The 21,227-nt window shown below is 38.4% G+C and overlaps 1 protein-coding gene across 1 annotated transcript in view; it reads right to left on the reverse strand.

The window, feature by feature from the left end:
• Window positions 1-442: 442 nt before the first annotated feature.
• Window positions 443-21,227, reverse strand: part of LOC129278224 (heparan sulfate 2-O-sulfotransferase 1-like) — a 45,706-nt gene continuing 24,921 nt past the window's right edge. Inside the window, exons 3-5 of the mRNA XM_064110643.1 lie at window positions 5,400-5,485; window positions 1,845-1,983; window positions 443-550 (exon numbers count right to left, since the gene is read on the reverse strand). Of these exons, the coding sequence (XP_063966713.1) occupies window positions 443-550; window positions 1,845-1,983; window positions 5,400-5,485 (333 nt within the window). The remainder of the gene's footprint in view (window positions 551-1,844; window positions 1,984-5,399; window positions 5,486-21,227) is intronic.

The following is a 21,227-nucleotide window of genomic DNA, read 5'->3' on the forward strand; positions in this document are numbered from 1 at the left end:
ATTTAACTGTTTTGTGAAAAATAAGCGAAACTTTAAAATGTCATAACTTTCTTATTTTACATCCGATTTCGATGAAATTTGCAGGGTTGTGTTTGTTTGATTTTTCTCTATCGATTCAAATCAACAATTCTCTGGGGTGGACTTGACCTTTAAGTTTGAACAAAATGTATGAGAGTAATTAATCAGGTTTTTTTTAAGTTGCAATCGTTATGCAGTTAGATTTGCTAATATGTCATGTCAATGAGATGATAACTGTAGGAGGTGTAAACAACCCTTGAACAATTTCATGTGAGAAAAATCAGCTCACTTCATATTTAGAATAAAAACAGTCAAACCAAAATGAAGTCCGGAATACCCAAATCCTTAATATGTGAAGCTTGTATTGGAATGGTGCCACGATATTCATTATAGGTATAATGCTTGATTTGCAACGTGTTAGACATTATTTGTTCTGATACAAGGCACCGCCGATCCCAATCTCACTTAGTGCTACACAATATACAGCAATATGAGGCAGGTCCGTATAGAGTCCCTCATCCTCAGCTTTCTGCTGTACGGAAAACATCAACATATTTTTTTGGAAGAGCATTGAATTCATGGAATACCACCACTCAATGAAACAAAGTAGGAATCCAGGTCTTAAACCCGGTTTAGTCCCTGACTTGGGAGGTGGCCAGTTTCACCTCACTCTCAAAGAATTTACCCCTCCTCTTTACTCACTCTTCTTTATTTGAAGAGTCTTCCTCCTCCCTCATCCTAATCCTCTTGCTCTCCTCCATCACTTGCTTCTTCCTTATCTTCTTCAGTCACCCCTTCCCCTTTGACCAGCCTCCTCCCTCAACCTAATCCTCTAGCTCTCCTCCATCACTTGCTTCTTCCTTATCTTCTTCAGTCATCCCTTCCCCGTTGACCAGCCTCCTCCCTCAACCTAATCCTCTAGCTCTCCTCCACCACTTGCTTCTTCCTTATCTTCTTCAGTCACCCCTTCCCCTTTGACCAGCCTCCTTCCTCAACCGAACCCTCTTGCTCTCCTCCATCACTTGCTTCATCCATTATCTTCTTCAGTCACCCCTTCCAGTTGACCAGCCTCCTTTCTCAACCTAATCCTCTAGCTCTCCTCCATCACTTGCTTCTTCCTTATCTTCTTCATTCACCCCTTCCCCTTTGACCAGCCTCCTCCCTCAACCTAATCCTCTTGCTCTCCTCCACCACTTGCTTCATCCATTATCTTCTTCAGTCACCCCTTCCAGTTGACCAGCCTCCTCCCTCAACCTAATCCTCTAGCTCTCCTCCATCACTTGCTTCTTCTTTATCTTCTTCAGTCATCCCTTCCCCTTTGACCAGCCTCCTCCCTCAACCTAATCCTCTTGCTCTCCTCCACCACTTGCTTCTTCCTTATCTTCTTCAGTCACCCCTTCCCCTTTGACCAGCCTCCTCCCTCAACCTAATCCTCTAACTCTCCTCCACCACTTGCTTCATCCATTATCTTCTTCAGTCACCCCTTCCCCTTTGACCAGCCTCCTCCCTCAACCAATCTTCCTACTCTCCTCCACCACTTGCTCCTTTTATGCCTTCCTTGGTCATCGCTTTCCCCTCTGACCAGCCCCCTTGAACTCAATCGCCCTTCTCAAAACAATCAAAAGTTAACACCCCTCCTCAACACATACATGTTACCATACCAACGTACTTCATTCGTCTTCACCATCTGATCCTTCAGGTTTCCAAACCAACATTATGATCAAAACCTCAGACTCCTCGAAAATTTTAGATTTTCCTTTTTGTTAAATATTACCTAGATGCTTACTCTACAAATCTTACTTTTATAAAAGAGAATGTGAGCTCACCTCATTACTCCTTGCTCTATGCCTTGATAAACTTGGTCTGAAATTATCCCCGTGTCTCAGAAAGTAGTAGTAGGAGATAAACCTGTCTAGCGGTGACCGTACCATGTTGATATAAATGGGATTTATATGTGAGCCAAATCTGGAATGGCAAAGGGAAGTAAACACCATTCAATGATCAATGCTGATTATCATTATATTCCACACATAATGCTACTCTCTGATTTACTTAGAGTGAGTTGTGTGATGACTTGAAGATTTCAAACACAAGATAATAGAGACCTTTCGTTTTCTGTGACGAGCCATGTGGACGTACGAGATTAAGGAATTTTGGGAGCGCTGCGCATGCGCGAAGTAATCTTTGACGAGCCTTCTCGTTCGCTGCCCAAATCTGTGACTTGTATTTGAGGGTTTTGACGTTGTGTCATAGTGTCATAGTGCTCGAACTAGCGCTAGTTCGTACATGATGACGTCATCCAAGCTTAGCAAAAATGAATGAAGCCGCATCAACATTCGAGTTTTGTTGATTCAGCAGGGCTGGTAAACTGCAAATTACTGCTTGTTACCAGCTTTTCCATTACATTTAGTGTGTCCTGTTTTCAGACACTACATATCCGATAGGTAATTGATGTTCTATTTCCAAACAACTGTGTTTTTTTCCGGCTTTTTGCGCAAGAGTGCAAATGTTGCACCCACAGTCGCCCCACTGGTTCGTAGCGTGATGCTACGCCTGATTCTCCGGTCGAGCATCGGCCCACGGCGCGCTCGCTATCACGCTGGTATATGCTGTGGCCTGGTACGTCGACTTAAATCGAAACTGTTTTCATCAATGTACGAACGTGATACTGAACGAGCGGTGTCACCACTTCCGGTGAACTAGGACTACGTTGCAGTCGCAGACAATCGAAAGCTTGGTGATGTTCTGCATTTCACTCACCTCCAAGATAATTTTGATCTGTAGTCACAACGAATCATACATTGCATTATAATCTAGACAAGGCATTAGCGATGTTGTGTCTCGCCCACTTGTGAAAGTAACCTCTGGAAATATCGTGATTTACGAGGTCACGCAATATTGTATCAAAAGTTCATTGAAAAATAACTGGGATGGAACAAAATTTTGTCATAAGAGTCTTGCACGTAAACTTTAATGTTAACATTAAAATGACCTTTGACCTTACCAGGTGACCTCTGAACAAAATAACATGCAGGTCGCCTAAATACAGCTACAACCCAAGTTTGGTTCAAAAGTGACTTACGGTTGCAGAGTTATGACATAACAATGACCTCAAAATGACATTTGACTTTACCATGTGACCTTCGACTGCAGCATAACATGCAGGTCCCCTAACTACATCTACCATCCAAGCTTGGTTGAAAAGTGACTTACGGTTGTGGAGTTATGTGTCATAAGAGAGTCTTGCACGCAAACTTTAACATTGACCTGAAAATGACCTTTGACCTTTAATACCATGTGACATCCGATTGAAACATAACACGCAGGTCTCCTAAGTTCATCTACAACCTAAGTTTGGTTGAAAAGTGACTAACGGTTGCGGAGTTATGTGTCATAATGTTTGTGACGGACGAACAGACAGACGACATTTGGATCCCTCAGTCTTGCCTTCACCTCTGGCAGGCGAGACAAAAATGTGAAAAATAGAAGTTGTTTCAATGTGTACTATATTCAGTAAAAGTATGTTCCTTTATGTACTACCCTCAGATAATATTTTGTTGCACTGTGTACCATCTTAGATTACAGTTTCGGGTTTGGAGATTAGGGTAACCCTACCCCCCCAAAAAAAAAAAAAACTAAATAAATGAATGAATGAATGAACAAACAAATAAATAAAAATAAAAATAAAAAAAACACACAAATAAATAAATTAAATAAATTAAATAAATAAGTAAATACATTAATATTCAAATGAATAAATTAGTAAATGAATGGACAAAATATAAACAGCAAAACGATTGAATAATTTATAAAATTAATGAATGAAATAAAAAAAACAATACATTTTTTAAATTTTACATCTTAATCTTCAATCCAGATACTCTAGTCATTTTGTTCATATTTGGCTAGAGTAATGATATCAAGCAAACTGATGCACGGAGACCGACATAATGTATCCTGTGCAGTATGCAGCTTCACTACATGTACTTCATTTCATTTTACCGTTCAGTTTGAGAAAGATATGAATGCCAATTTTCCATGTAGGAAGCATTAACATATCATCTCCCTCTCCCTCTGATCTTGATTTTTTTTATTATTATTATCTAGTGAGCCTCTTTCTCTTAGGTTTAATTCAATTTAGAAACACCAGTACATTTATCAGTAGGTGGTTTCAAACCGCCTCGATCACAAGAATCCCCGTTAAATACCCATTAATTATTCCTGCATTCACACCGCCCTGAAACATACCCTTCGGGATAAGTTCCTGAAGTTACGAGCATGCGCAGTATGGTCTGATAAGCAGCAAGGCGCGAAATTCAAAATCACTAGCCCAGCAGCAACCCATGCACGGCGCCGCACCCAACGACACGCTGGGCTAAAAGTTCCCGTAATTTGCTTTCAGACCGCCAAAATACCCACGACCTTGGAAAAATCCCCGCGAAAGTTCTCGTAATTTCGCCAAGTACCTACTATTTATCGGGTATTTTCTTTCGGGGATATTACGCGTAGTTTGCTTTCACACCGCCAAAATACCTGGTATTTTCTGATCGGGGTAAATTTCCCGATCAGAGAATACCTGGAACTGGCGAACTTCGAGGTGGTCTGAAACCACCTCAAGTAAGATATAATCATGGAAATATCTCCTTTGATATAGTATAACCCCAAAGATGTCCACCAAATCCATTATTGGCAAGCCGAGAGGAGGCATATCACCGCAAAAAGCTCATCCTCTGATGAAAATTACAAAGCCAAGATAGGAAGATGATCGCAAAGAGCTAGGTGAGTTTCATGGATGCGCGTCAGCGATTCCATCCGCTATTGCGACTGAAATGCATGTATCTGATTTGCTGTTTGGTAGGTTTGTTTGGGGAAATGACTGATTGAAAAATGGTGAAAATGCCATGCACCTATAAAGATATCAATGAAGCCTGCTTGTGCTTGTGAGAGATGGATTAGTGCACGGTTGAAGGAAAGTTGAATAACCATTTGAAGTTCATTTAAAGAGAACGTTTCTCATTTTCCCTAAGAGCTATATGAACAGGAAAACAATAAACATAACAGCTAACTATAAGAAATTTGAACTGCATTATCAACAGAGAAAATATATCTGAATAGCAAATCGCCATGTTTACATATCCCCAAGTCGAGCTAGAGATGAAATATGATTTTTGTCGATTAAAATTTTTTTCGCAAATATAAAGCATCATTTATGATTTGTCAAAATTTGATTAGGGTTTTTGAAGATTAAGAAGTAAAATTGTCTAGTCATTCTAAGTCCTGATTGATCTACAAATAGCTCTATGAAACAGCCTCCAGCACTGGTAATAATCCACACTTGTATCAATAAGTGGTTGACATCCACGGTGAAATGTCAGACTTACCTTGGAAAATCTAGGTATGCAAAATGACCATGGAAGAAACCAGGTTGCTTGACTGACCAACTGGAGATATTTCTTACGATGCCGATCTGAAAAAAATAAATAAAAAAGGGGAAAATAGTTAAAATTCAAAACATTTTGAAGGAGGATTAAAGAAGAATAAAAAATATCAATGAACATAAGAAAAAAAATAAGGAAATCACACTGTTATAAAAAGTTGTACAAGTGAATAAAAAATCAGAGGATCCAACAATTTTGCCTCAAAAATTCAGGCATAGCAATCATAATTTTTACAAAAACAAGTAAATTCCCTTAATTTTTAATACAGAATTTAAAGATAAATCCCCGTTGTGGTAACAATCGCAAAATTAGTTTGAACAGAATTAAAGCAAATGACAAGTGTTTGTATGTAGAAATTTACCAGAATTTACCCAACAGAGCTCTGTAAAGTCTCTCGAGGACACCGTTCTCACGGTTCTCACTACCGTCCTAAAACTTGTTAACTGGAAACAAGTTTGGGGGAAACTAGTTTAACGTGTAATGAGAACGGTCAAAGCGGTCTTGGAAGCGATCTTCCAAACCAGTTTAGAAAACTACCTCGCGATGTAGTTTTGAAGATCGCTTTGCCTCGTTAAATGGTTTTTAATAGCATAAGTGAGGACGCAACCGTTCTTCATGACGCGATCTTCGCACATTTCAAGCATGTTACTCCACACATTGTATGTGGAATGCCTACGCTGCGATTTCACATTTCCCTCGAAACATGTCAACCCTCCCTGAGAGTGTCTCCATAGCAACAAGACCGCTTTATGTGAAATGGTTTTGAAAACCACTTTCAGGTGATCAAATGGGAACGCTAGCAAAGCCATCTTCCAAACTGGTTTCCTGAACCGGTTTCCAGTAAACCAATTTTAGAAAGTGAAATGAGAACGGTGTCCATCTCTCTCCTTTTCTTGAGACAGTGTGTAGCATGAACATGAGTCAGTCGCTCACATTAGTGATGCTATATGTGCATGCATGTCATTTTCAGAACCAGTGGAGCATCAAAAATGCAATTGCGCGGGGAGAAGTTACCTCCCTTCTCGAAAGAAAGCTCCCTGAAGCGTGCCTAATATGTATGGATTTTTAATGATAACCGCTTACGGAGGACGCTAAAACATTCTGGGAGGAAGGAAGGATGTTTTCTTCTTTTTATTCATAGAATAGAAGGCAACCCCAGAGTTGTGGGGTCAGCCATTTAGAGACATCAATTTTAATTGCCCACTCTTGTTTCATGTCTTGCTCTTACCTTTAAATCATTTATACCCCCTCCAATTGTTTCTGCTTTTTATTCATAGGAGAATAGAGGGCAACACTCAATCAGAGTGTTTACACTGACTTTCCCCTAGAGTTGTGCTGGGGTGAAGGGGTGACCCAATAGACATATCAATTCAACTGTTAACTCTTGTATCATTCTTTTATTCTTACTTTTTAATCAATGCCCCTTTCTATCAGAAAGAGGAAAATTTCCTATTCCTGATTTTTTGCTGGCAAGAAGGGATGTCTTTAGAGCAGTGACAGATTCATCTCTGAATAAAAGAGGGGAGGGGGCATCCCCTTAAAATGCCATATGCCACTCAACAACACCCCCCCCCCCCGAAAAATCAATTCTCCTGATGAAAAAAAAAAATGAATAACGAGATATAACATATTCCTGATCCCATCATCTCATCTTTCAATAAAGATTTTATTTGCCCAGGGCTTTACCAAATTTATCAGATATGTGTATTATCTTTTTTTACATGAAGTGGTCAAGCATTTTTGATTCAATACAGTAGCTTAATGGTTAATAGTAGGAAAGAGTTGGGAATTTGAAACGATCTACATATATTCAAAACTCTCAATTTACAGATTGTATATGTCATACATCGAATCTAACATTCGTACATACATGTATGCCAGGAATGGAAATTACACAAGCAGAATCAAATGAGTTAATTCCAGACACAAATATTGAAGGTTCAATGTCTATTTTCTCCTGGGGTACAAGTAAAAGGTTTGACCTACAGCAGACAGACCAAGATTTGCTAAAAAAAACTCAGCATTTATTAAGGCGTCTGCACGGGGTAATTTAAGTGTCACTTTTGGGACCCCTCATCACATCTTTATTGATTGATTTCATGGCTGGGGGCTGAAAGTTAAGAGAAGGCCTGCCACCCTCCTGAGGTTGGAAGGATCGAGAAATGGAAATGTCAAGAAAATACACGACATTGGGAGAAGAAAGTTTCTCCCTCCTTCGATCCTCTCAAGAAAGAAAAACAATTGATGCCAATGTGCTTATGTGCTGTACATGACTATAGGCTGCGGTCGGTGATCATCACTCCCCGCCCCTCTCCCCATGAAAAGAAAACTTGTTGCTCCCAGAGACCCATAGGCCCGTTTTCAGGTTTAACTTAGACCATGGTCTAACTCTGTGCTAAAATTATGGGAAGCCAAAAGAGTCAAAAATTTGTTTGTGGTATGTTTCTTGTGTTTTACTGTGCTCTTTCCTGATTCATCGATGGTGCAGACAATAATCTATTTATACTTCCTACACAATTATGAATGATTTGAGAGCCAAATGTGGTGAAATATTATATCTCTACTGTTAGTGATTTATGAAACAATTGGCTATCCATACTTAAACCACAACTTTAAACCTGAGTTTAAGTTAAACCCGACTTCAGAATACGGGCCAAAAGGTCTAAACAAGAACTCATATTGTAAAAAATAAAAATGTAAATAATATAAATGAATTGGTAAAGAGTGCATCTCCTATTACTGTAAGATGAAAGGGAGGGGCATTAGGCCGTTCATCCCCCCACCCCCATTCCAGAAAATTTGGTGCCCCCCATCGAGACCCTAAAAGCAAGAAAGAAAAACGCAAGCCTACGGAAAATCAATAAGTTTTCTCATATAAATATAGAGCATTTTTCCCTTCTTGACCCTCCCTACATGTACATGTATGTTGAAAGGAAAATGAAAGAAGGCGATCAATGACACACATAAACACTGCCAGAGGGAATATGAGTTGCACTTGGTGGTCAACCCCCTCTCTCCCCCCCTACACAATGCCCCTAGATGAATTCAAACTGGGACACGTATATATCGGATGGTTCTTCCATCTGCAAAGAGCCGTGGTGCAGTGGTTCCCACTGCGTTCTAGCGTCCTTTGGCAAGGTGTTAATCCACACTTTGCCACTCTCGACCCAGGTGCTAAATGGGTACCGGGTAGCATGTGTGAGTCATTGTAGCTTGTCCAGTACTGTGTGCGACTCAACGGCGACTGACTGGAATACTCCCCAGGGAATGGAGGATGTGCATACGTTATGTGTGGGAATGACTGATTGAATTCGACGATGGGGGTGATAATATATCTGTATTACAAGCGCTTGGACACGTCATTCCGATGTATTAAGTGCTATATAGGAAGCAGCGTAGCTCAGTCGATTAGAACACCGATTCGGATAAGATCGTAGATCTCAAAGTGAGGGGTTCGAGTCCCGCTCATGGCAAAACTCGTCAAACAAAAAATCTGATGCTATAGCGTTGTGTGTAAGCGTGCCTCACCACTGCATTCAGTGCATGTGTGAATGCAGTTGGAAAACACTCCATCCATCGGAAAGGACGCAAATGTTGGTCCCGTGTATAGGAGAGTCACAACCTATGCAACGTTAAAACCAATACACTATTCGTCAAAGAGTAGGGTGTTCACCCAGTGTATCGCACCTGCCGGTCCAGGCAAAAATCTTCAGGTCCAGTCAATCATGAAAACACATATTTTTTTATTTACGAGATAACTGGATACATCCATTTAATCTTTGCTATTCATTTACAATGAACCCAGTACGTTTGATGTTCGAATGCCATAATAATCGATATAATGATTGTGGGCATTAACGGTAAGACAAGACAGGACAAGATATAAAAGCATATTATCATTAGAGAGTCAAAGGTATACATGTCATACCTGGCTCTATCAAAATCAGGTGGTAATTACAAGAGATTTAAATAAAAGTTATGGGACAGGTTCAACAAAGTCAATACAAATCAGTGTTACAATTCCATGACACTTCCTTCGACGAGTGCTTTAAATTCCACACGCAAATCAAACAAAATAACTTCAACCCTGGATCTAACACTATATAACCGAACCCTTCTCCAACCCCTACCTTACAGTCCTGGACAAATGTTGTGTCGCTTACAACAAATACATTAATTTGCAAGAGAAGTACATGGTTAGTGGAGCAAAACACATCTCTTAATGGCCAATTATTTATCCTCATGTTGCTAAAAGAAAAATTATCCCATTCAAGCTACTTGGATGATTTTACTCACATGGTTACAAACTATTTTTATTCGATTTGAAAAGTACAAGATCAAAGGCCAATACAAACCTCTCAAAGAGATCTAATGGTAGCATTAGGTTTCCTTTCAAATAGTATCAAATTTACAAAAGATCCTTCACCAAGATCAAAACTAAGTAGCCATTAAGTCAGAAGTCTCGGACAACATGCCGACAATATGCAGGTATAATGCTCCAGAGTTTCGAGGACGATGGGAACTTAATTTCCCTTCAATGGTTTCGGGGTAATGATAAACTCAATCAGCATGGAAGATAAGTGCTGTTGGTGAAACCGAACCTGCCCTGTAAGTACTTGACCTGCCACGAGAGTGGAAGGATAGGTTTCACAAGTAGCACTTGAGAGAAACAGATAAGAGGCGCTTTAGCAACCTGCAGCAAGATTCAAACCAAAACATTTTGGTTTTTCAGAAAGATATTAGAAGACTTTGTGATACAGTCAGCATTATCAAAAGCAAGAAATATTTTGTAAATCAATATCAATGTTGATTTAATTCATTCATAAAATAAACTGTAAACTAGTAAATCTAAAACCTTCAGTCTATAAGTTAAAGCGGGTGTGGCTCTCTATCACTTGGCAAAATCTTGCTTATTTTTGATTGAAGCCCTTATAATATGCAACCATCTCGGATTTTTAATACACAATATCCCCGGAGGTAGGGAACAAACATTAATGTCAACTAAACATTGAAGTTTGCATGATACATACATGTAGACTTGTTTATCATTAAGTAAGTTGCAAGGACCACAACACTACATCTCTTGATATTTGTCATGCTCTTTCTATTAAAGGGGAATCCAACCCAAATAAAAACTTGTTTTTATAAGGAAAAGAAAAATCTGACAAGTTGATAGGTGAAAGTTTGAACAATATTGGACAAACAACAAGAAAGTTATGAATTGTTAAAAGTTGTAAATATTGGTAATCACTATACTCATGGAGACTTCAAATTGGCCGCATATGGGGTGTCTTAGTGATGTAAGGCAAGGACTACTCTTCCATGTACTCCAATACATATTTTGGCCTAAATGTCATTTTTCTCAAAAGTTTTATTTCAAATTATATTTTTCTTTCATGAGGACATAAAACAATATACTACCTGGGTTATATTTAGATTACTTCCCCAGGGGAATGGGTACTTAGGAGAAAACCACAAATTCCTGATAATAAAGTACATGGCCTATGGGAAAGTTGTCCTTGCCCCTTGTCATAATTTACTTACCCATTTGCCAATTTGAAATCTACATAGTATTAGTGATCTCAATTTTAAAGCAGCTATAACTTTCTTATTGATTGTCCTATTTCTTTCAAACTTTCACCATTCTGTTTAATTTATTTTTCTCCTTCCCAACACAACATTTTATGGCCAAGGCTGGATTCCCCTTTAAACTGAAATTACATTTGAAGAAGGTATAGGCCTACATGCAAAAATTCTGAATGCAAGCCAGGGGTTCAACTAGGGTCTGTATTTCACAGACTAATAATATGGGTGTAATAGATTCGAGGTACAGGTGTTTCCTAAACGACAGGTATTCTGTATTATCATTACTAATTCATGATTCATATAAAATTATTGTGAACTGCCACCCGAAATGAGGAGCGCAAAGACCTCTCTCACTTAACAAAAGAAAAAAATCAAGAGCATCGAAGCAAACAACAATTGTCGTGAAGTTGTGAATTATACATGAATAAAACGTGAAGTTCACGCCATCCTTCAACCAAATTCGGAACAAAAGGAGAGCTGGAGCGTGGGTTATTATCAATGCATTTCACAGTACACTAAGTTAGATTTACTATGGATTCACACTGTTTCGTTTCTATACAATTCATCTACTCAGAAAGGAACTCATGCAGATGATCATTTGAATTGTCTCACAATTGGGCGTAGTAGGATACAGATAATAGAAATTTGTTCATACGGACCTAGATGAACTTTGAATGGCAACTTCTGCAGACATAATTCCATGTTAATAACAACAGTTACTACAAAATTATAGAAAGGCCACAGTAATAACGAAATAAAATGTGAAGGAAAGATGAAGTGTAGATACATTGTAAAGTGTCCTTTAACCCCCCCCCCCCCCCGACAACATACATTGCACATGTGGGCCTATCCCACTAGGATGCTTACCCTGGAAAACTTTAACAAAATATTTTAACAATATTTAAATCATCATCAACATCATGGTTTTTATTAGTATATTTATCTTTTACACATATTTTTATCAGTGTCCTATTTATGTATTATATCATCAGTTTTATGTCATTCATATGATTATTATTACCCATCTCCAATCGATATGTCGAGCGCATGACCAGGAGGCAGAACGTCCCATCTTTAAGTCTTTAGTATGACTCGGCCGGGGATCGAACCCACTACCTCCCATTCAAGAGAGACAGGCGCTCTCCGTGTCCGGTCATATCTGTATGACCATGGCATTGAGTGAGTAGATGACGGAGATGTTGGCATGTAACATTTCTTAAACCAATAAAAAAATTTATGTCTGGTGTCCGAGACTATTAGACGTACAATATGTCCTGGCATGCGATCTGAGTTGCTGTTTATTCTTTCTGATTGGCAAGCCAACCATACGAGCAATGAGTACGCTGTGACAATAGCCAATCGTGAGATTAGAAGGAATGGCAAGTTCCTCTTCCCACAATGAAAACATTGATGACAATGAACGAGAATTCCACTATTTACAACAGAGCAAGAAAACATCAGAATGCAACAAGGGTCTTTTGCGAGTCACTGTATCAAAGAAGATACAACGAATGTTCTCTTATAAAAAAAAGTTCAGGTTCAGCATAAAGCAGTTAGCTGTATTTTTCATGTGAGGTGAAAGAATGATAGCATCTCAATATCTCAAACTGAAAAAAAATTCAGTTATTTAATAATTGCAAAGTCAGTTCCAACTTTTTTTAATGGGAAGAGGAAAAGGTAACAAATGAAGATATTTCTGAAAAAAAAGTTTGGTTTAGGTGCAGACTTATCCTATATGTACATCCTCATTAAATTACAAGACATTCATCTGAAATTAGAATTCATGTGATGATCATGTTATTGAATATTTGCCTTAGATATAAAAACATGTACAAGTGGAAGAGCAGTAGAAATAGGAGGATTATAGTAGTAGCAGTTGTGGTGGTGATAGTAGTAGCAGTAGCAGGAGGAGGAGGAGTAGAAGAAGTATTAAAGACTTCCATTAGTTGCCTATAATCATAATAATTTTACCCAGGGTAGCCGCTTCAGTTCCAAAAACTGTTCTCCCAGCGGGCCCTGCTATTATTACCCCGGCTTTAGCTGAGCTGCCTAGGCGCTCAAGCATTCAAGGAATTAATCCTGCCGGGTACCCATTTACCTCACCTGGGTCGAGTGCAGCACAATGTGGATAAATTTCTTGCCGAAGGAAATTATGCCGTGGCTGGGATTCCAACCCATGACCCTCTGTTTCAAAGTCCGAAGACTAATCCACTGGGCCACAACCCCGGGGGGGCCACTTACATTGACGAGTGGATACCATGCGCGACCAAAAAAACACGTAAAAAAGGATGTCCTTTTCAAGATAGGGCACGTTACGTACGTAACGTGATATGGGTGTCAAAAACACCAAAATATTGAAAAAAGGGTATCTATTTCGCTCGGAAAAATATACGTTTTTAGGGTCAAATATGCGGGGATGATAAAACAAAATCAAAATGTTTTATAAAGGATGTAATTTTTGACCCAACACTACGTGTTTAGAGTCCGATTTGCGCGAGGTGTGGAAGGTGGGGCCGTACTAAACAAAAATAATGGTGTCTATTTAAAGGTAAAACCGACGACCGACGGACGCGTGACATAACAATAAAATATCTCTGTACTTGTTTAGGGGTTAATTTCAGGGAATACTTGCTAAGAGTATCGTTTTGTTTCCAATACTTGTTAAGGGTAGGGTTTCACATGCCAATACTTGTTAAGGGGTGCATTTTCAGAATATGGAAAATACGTGTTTAGGGTGCTTTTCAAGACCCCGTGGTCGCGCATGGTATCCACTCGTCAATGGAAGTGGCCCCCCCGGGGCCACAACGCTCCACTATAAAGGATCGCATAGTTTTCAAAATTCTACTTCTGGTTTATCATTATCATCAATGAGTCCGCACACGATTACAAGTCTCTAATACACCAGTATCAAGCTGTACGCACACTGCGATCATCCCAATCTAGTCTCTTACAAAGTTACATATTCCACTATCTTAACAATTTGGGGTGATCGAGCCTTGCTCATGCTAGACCAGCACTGTGGAACTACAGTACAGGGGCTGAAAAACTCAACCTCTGCAACCTAAAATTGCATTTGTTAGCATCCAGGTACTACATTGTAGGTTTGAAGACAGACATTTTTCCCTCATTTGTAATGTGCCTTTTCTTGTTCTTCTGTTTACTTTATTTTGTTTTCACTCTTCAAAATGAAAAAGACGCTGTATAAATCCTATGTAATTATTAGTATTATTATTAGTATTGGTAATAGAAGAAGTAGTAGAAGTAGTAGTAGTAGTAGTAGTAGTAATAGAAGTAGTAGTAGAAGTAGTAGTAGTAGAAGTAGTAGTTGTAGTAGTAGAAGTAGTAGCAGTAGTAGCAGAAGTAGTAGTAGTAGTAGTAGCAGGAGCAGCAGCTTATATCCTTCATTTCAGATCATACTTCACCGTGGTGAATAATACTTCACTATTAAAGACAAAGAGAAAAAGGCCTAACGACCCCGCTGCATGGATAATGTACTATTTGCTACCCAGTTTGCATCCTTCTCTGTGCCTGGTATATACTTCATACATGATGGCGTCATCAGACATTCCATAAATTGGATTAATATTGGAGGGAAGGAACAGATTTAGGGCAGGCACAAATCCAATAAATGCATGAGTGACGTGGTTGATTCATCTACTATGGGTTCCCCACAGGAATATCAATATGTGGGGTACATGTATATGGGAACTATATTACAAATCCAAGTGTCAACAGTCGCTAGTTGGGCATATACAATAACCAATGTAGGCCTAATTGGCATGACGCTTTAAGGCTACAGGAGAATGAATCTGTGAGACCACTTTGGGAGCATTTTAACACAGTTCGATCTATGCATGAGAAATAAACACGAGCTATGAGGATACAAAATGTTATTTCGCAAAACCATTTTTCGTCGTCGAGCATTTTTAACAACTTTAAATTATTCTATATTTATTCAGAGTCAACTTCGGCACATTACATGCTCTGTAATCGAGGTCTCAAAACCAAACCCTCTCAAATGTTTTGCGTCATTACGCTATACTGGCTAGTGAAAACATATCAGCAGCCTTTCTTGAATGCCAAAGGTCAATGATAAATATCAAATATTTATGATTGGCATTGTTTTATTTGGATTAATATCTACATACTCAAAAGTATAAGTTGAACATAAGTAAATAACATAACATGCATATCACATGATACATACATGAAGGAGGGTATCCAAGGCAATAATGTGCATCAACCTTTGGAATTGGATAAGTGCAAAGAAGAAGCACCTTAATATCAAATGGCAGTTTCTTAAAAATGCAAATATAGATATTTTCTAATACATGGCATGAAAATTGAGCTTTGTTCAGTTAGACATAAGATGAATAACACTTACAATTAAAGAGCCTCTTTTAATTCTATATCCGTTGTATATTTCAATAATCATTTTAGAATATTCTTCTTGTCTAAAATATGCTTACAGCATTCGCTGTTCTCTTGTTTTTTCCAGTAATTAATATATTTCTACTCTTGCCCTTAATGTATCCTAATTTATGTTTATTGATGATATAGATTCCTGCATGAGCAGATCTGGAATACAGTCTTGAAATGAACTACTGAATGAACATCTTCCACTCAAAAAAAACAGTTGCTCTCGCATAAAATACAATGTTCATTCACTCCACACACTTTCCTTTACAGTTTTTAGGAGGAGGGTAGGGTAATTCATGCATCCTTCGAAAATTGGATTACTGGGATACGCAAATTAGATTTGATTGAATAACCCTGGATCTCTTTATTTTCCAAATTTTGTTCAATTTGCACAGGGGATTAAACACGGGCATGGTTCTGCCGGGTGCCCGATGGACCGAGCTGTTTGGTTTAATTGATACAGCCCAATGTATCACAGAGAGAATGTGTTTCCAGCTTGGAGTGCTTGAGTGTCACAAGACGAATTGTACTGTACTATCAGCTTGCACTCATAATTTTATTTTGGTTTTTTGTAGTTGTTGTTTTTGTTGTGTTTAAAAAAAAAACATACTTTAAAGTTCAATATTCGCCTATATTACTAATATGTGTAGGGGCCAGGCTCGACTAGCACTTGTGCTATTTTCTGGTCCCTTTTATCAGCTCTTAACATATACATGTATGTTTCATTTCTGTAATATTTATATGCATGACATAATAATGTAATATGTAAACATCTGTAAATATGTTGTTATCGTTGGTAAATAAAAATCAAATCAAATCAAATATAAATCATATCTTGTTGCTATAATAACATAAATTATGATTTCATCTCTCAAGTGCAAGACTTCGAACAAAGATATAAATACAAAAAAATACAAGTCATGATCAAATTTCTTGTATCATGGGCATACTGGTAGGGGTTTTGGGGTGGGGGCTGCTGCCCCTTTAAAATTTCCACAACATTGGTACTTTTTGTTGTTTTCAGCATCATAACCGTCATTAAATTTCCGGCCATCATGATCTTTTGACATAAATTTACTACAAAGGTAAATAAAAAATCATCTCTTTGTTTGCAAGCTCCATTCCAATATAAATTATTCATTGTTTATTTAAAAACTGAGCAAAAATTTAAAAGAAAAAAAAAAAATCAATATTCTAAAATCTGAGATGATGGAGAAATCCTCTCTCTAAAGATCACTAAATATTCTGAGGTATCTATTATCAATAAGGATAATATATGCACAATACTTGTTTTTTCAAGTTCCAATGTTTTAAAAGCTGAGATGTTGATGTAGAGAAATCATTTACAGAGGTCTGCAAACCTATACATGTTTTGTGTTCATTTTAGTAAAAGAGCTGCCTTTATTTGTTTAGGACACTAAAAAGGTGCGAGGGCGATTTTTACAGTTGGTGTCACAGAATTCAATGTAATAGCCCCAAGTCTTCTTGGATTGCTACACTGATCCTCATTTCTGAAACTCAAACACGTTCTACCATGGTCCCTTGTGGTTATGCCATGGTGTAAACTAGCGTTAGTTTTGATTAGATAATATATCGAGGACTAAAATTACAATTGCAGATTCTGAAACCAATATTAAGAAAGTTTCAAATGTGCATCAATATACATGTACCTCTGATCAAGGAGAAATCTTACTTCTTTCCTCCATGTCATTATAGCTCTGAAAAGAAGGAAATATAGCTTACAATTTGAAATGCTCGAGCTTTACAAGAAATTGAATGATTTTAAATATTCATATGTGTTTTCTATTAACTGTTCCCCCTTCTGAATTTAAAAAACTCAATTTCTAACAATCATACATTATTAAAAAAGAGTTGCATCTGTGGCATTGTCACATTCGGGATAACATTGCAGCTTTCCCAGATAAATCATTGGTTTGTGTCTACATGGAGAAATTCCAACCCATGACAAAACAGACTTTTAATTATGCAATACACATGTAAAGGCCTATATGCATTGTGTTGGCCTATGATTTCAGTGGAAGAAAAAATTTAGATTTTAGCGTTGACCTACGATCAACGAAAGTTTGAGAAAATTCGGACAAATAATGAGAAAGTTATGAGCATTTGAATATTGCAATCACTAATGCTATGGAGATCCGACCATTGGCAATGCGACAGGGATGTAAGATGTCACTTGTGAACAGCTCTCCCCATTACTTTAGTATATATTTCATTTAAACTGCCTCTTTTATCACATCTATATCAGTAGATCATGTGTTCTTTCTATAGGAGGGCATGTAATATAGTATTTTAAAGAATACATCATGGGTAAAGAGTTTGTATCATCGTCAGAAAAAGCAAAAAGATACATTTTGGGGGTATTTTTAATATAGTCCATCAAAGGGAAAGTTGTTCACATGTGACATCACACATCCTTGTCGCAATGCCAACAGGAGGATCTCCATGGCATTAGTGATTGCAATATTCAAATGCTCATTACTTTCTTATTATTTCTCCGATTTTTCTCAAATTTTCTTTGTTCTTATTCTTTGATTTTTCTGTTTAGACACAAGCCTACCTGTTCCAAAGGTTTCATTCCCCTTTAAGAAAAGTTCTGAAATTTGAGACTGCCCCAAACTCTTGCAGGCAGGGCTCCCAGGGTTTGACCTAGAAAAAAATCAAGGGTCAACTAAGGTCAAAGGTCGAAGGTATGTAAGCCCTGGTGGCAAGAGGATCCTAACAATCTTTACCTAGCATATGATTTCCCTGGTGGTCAGGTGTACTTTCTATGACACCGTTCTCACTACCTTCCTAAAACTAGTTTAGTGGAAACTAGTTTAACGTGTAATGAGAACGGTTGAAGCGATCTTGGAAGCGATCTTCCAAACTGGTTCATAAAACCATCTCGCGATGTAGTTTTCAAGATCGCTTTGCCTCTTTAAACTGGTTTTAGCGTATAAAGTGAAGACACAACCATTCTTCGGGAAGTGATTTTGCACATTTTGAGCGCGCTACTCTACACACTGTGTGTAGAAAGCCTATGATGCGGTTTCGAGTTTCACGCGAAACGTGTCACCCAACTGAGAGCGTTCCCATAGCAACAAGATCGCTTTACGTGAAGCGATTTTGAAAACCACTTTAGGGTGATCAAATGGGAACGCTAGCAAAGCGATCTTCCAAACTGTTTTCTTGAACCGGTTTCCAGTAAACTAATTTTAGAAAGCGTAATGAGAACAGAGTCTATGATTCACTGCAGCAAGGACTTATAGAATGAATTAACTGAATTGAATATTAAAGGAGTCAGTAACACACTACTTCTCAGGGATATTTCAATTATCATTCTGATTTCCAATATCACATTTCAAATTATATTCTGAGTTTCTTGAAGGCTTTCTTTTTCTTTGCAGATTATAGGCCTACTTCACAAAGGATGCATACTAATGAACAATATACTCTGTAAGGACATATCTGGGAGAAGGCATGTTAAGGGATAAAGCTCTTCTATAGGCCTATATCACTCAGGGGCTGTGCTATATAGGGGGGGGGGCATGGGGGACTGCCCCACCCCTATGATTTTCCATGGAATTAAAAAGAGAATAAAGAAATAAAGGGGGGAATAGAAGAAAAACATCAAAGAGAGTGGTCATGTATGTTTAGAATGACCCCTTAGAATAAATTGAGGGAGAATAAACAGGTCATCTTGCCATCCCCTCCCCCCCCCCCTTCATTTAAAATAATTATTGAAGCCTCTCCAACGCTTCAACTGGCAGAAGCTAGTTCTAGAAGTAAGATCAAATGTGCATTAATAGTTCTTATTAGACCGAGAATGCAGAGAGAAGTGGGTGCACGCACACCTGAACGCTTTGACGTTGATCGATGTCAAGTCCTATTACATGAAAACAGATGGCCCCCGTGTACAATCAAACGATGCAGATGCTGAGAAGCTGCTCCAGAAGCCATATTGTTCTGGATGTTTTACAGAAGTTTGCAAGAAGGTTGATGCTAGCAGATGGAGAAGGGTCAGATCTAGTAATCGATGTTTGAGCATCTGGGAGGTAATAAGCTGTTGAAAATAAATGAATTAACTTCTAGAAGCTATTCTCTACTAAGCTAGAGTTGCGGCTAAAGAGCTGGAAAACCCAATTAGTGTGTTGAAGCACAAGATGACAATTTTGTACAGCTCACAATGACATCATTAATTTGGAAATCAACCACAAGAAACTCCAACACATAGGCCCTGTTAAGTTGACTAAGACTTGCATCTTAAAAAATATAGACTTTGTAAATGTTTAATAAGCTTTCTCAAATAGCTTCACCAATTTTACTATACATGTAAAGTATAGCCTACCTGATACAAATCGAGATTAGGATTATTTTCATTTCAATGCTTTTGATTGTAAGATGGTGTCCTTTCACGTTTCCTACCTAACTGCACACACAGGAATGACCTTGGATTCTGGGCTAGCCAAACATGCCAAAGACATGTACCCTTTCAAATATATGGGCCCCATTTCATAAAAAGTTGCTGTGATGGCAACTCTTGCTGGAGTATCTGCTTTCCTTGGAAGAGCCAATCAAAAAGCAGAATTTTCGCTGTTGTAGTGGTAGTTGACATTCGAGCAAGTCTTGCTATATAGCAACTTTTTATGAAATGGGGCCCTTGGCGCCGTTGCATGAAAGTTACTATCAATTATGGTAACTTTGCCTTCCAATGGTAACTACCATGGCAACATGACCCAAAAGCCAATCAAAATCAAGGATTTCATTAAAGATATCATTGGATGGCATAGTTATTATAATAGTAACTTTTATGCAATGGGGCCCTGGTGTTTGGTCGGCCCTGAACCATCTCTTGGCCCGCCAAAAATGCTTCACATCAAACTAATGGTCGGCGAAAAGGCGCTGGGGAAAGGTAGCTTGATAAACTTCAACACAGAGCTAAAGCCGTTAATAGCTATTCACATATTTTTATTCCCTGAAACACGAAACCAAACCAACACCTAAATCATGCCGCTCAATTCAGATTGATGCATAAAGACATACACAGCTTCCAAAATATAAACACAACACGACAGAGCCCGTTGCCGGTCTCTTCTTGCAAGTTAGTCGAGCCCAGGACAAATTGGAAATGATCTGGAAATGTTTAGAGATGGATTTCAGCTCTCCCCTGCAATATGGATTTGATGTACACACCCATTAATTCATCAGGGGATGATATGGTTTTTCTGGCTTTCGTAAAGATGAATGAGCAAACATATTGTAGAAGGTACATGATCTGCTCTAGCAAGAGGAGAAGTTCAGGAGCATTTCCTTGATGAATAAGGAAGATGAATTCAATGTGACAACCGCCAGCGGTATTGTTTATTCTTATGATTTATCAATGTATGATGAATGTGTGGCACATGGACAAATATTTATAGAGATACCCTCTAGCTCTTGAAGATCTGAGGCTATTATTGGGGTAAAACTTTTTTGTTTTTGTTTTCTGAGGAGAGGAAACTTTGCATCCACCCACCCTGGTATATTTCCAATTGGTCTTATGCCAATTGGTCCAATTACCAACTCGTCTACTATCCTTTGGTCTACCATCAGTTCGTCCACTTTCCACATGGTCTAATCTTAATTTCGTCCCCTCACCATTTCGTCTAATAACCGGTTGAGACGAAATGGTCAAAGACAAACTGGTGATTAGACAGAGTGGTTATAGGACCAAATGGTTATTGGACCAAATGGTTGTCAGACAGCATGTTGATGGATAAAATGGCA

This window comes from Lytechinus pictus, chromosome 15 (genome assembly GCF_037042905.1).
Source record: "Lytechinus pictus isolate F3 Inbred chromosome 15, Lp3.0, whole genome shotgun sequence".
NCBI classification, from domain to species: Eukaryota; Metazoa; Echinodermata; class Echinoidea; order Temnopleuroida; family Toxopneustidae; genus Lytechinus; species Lytechinus pictus.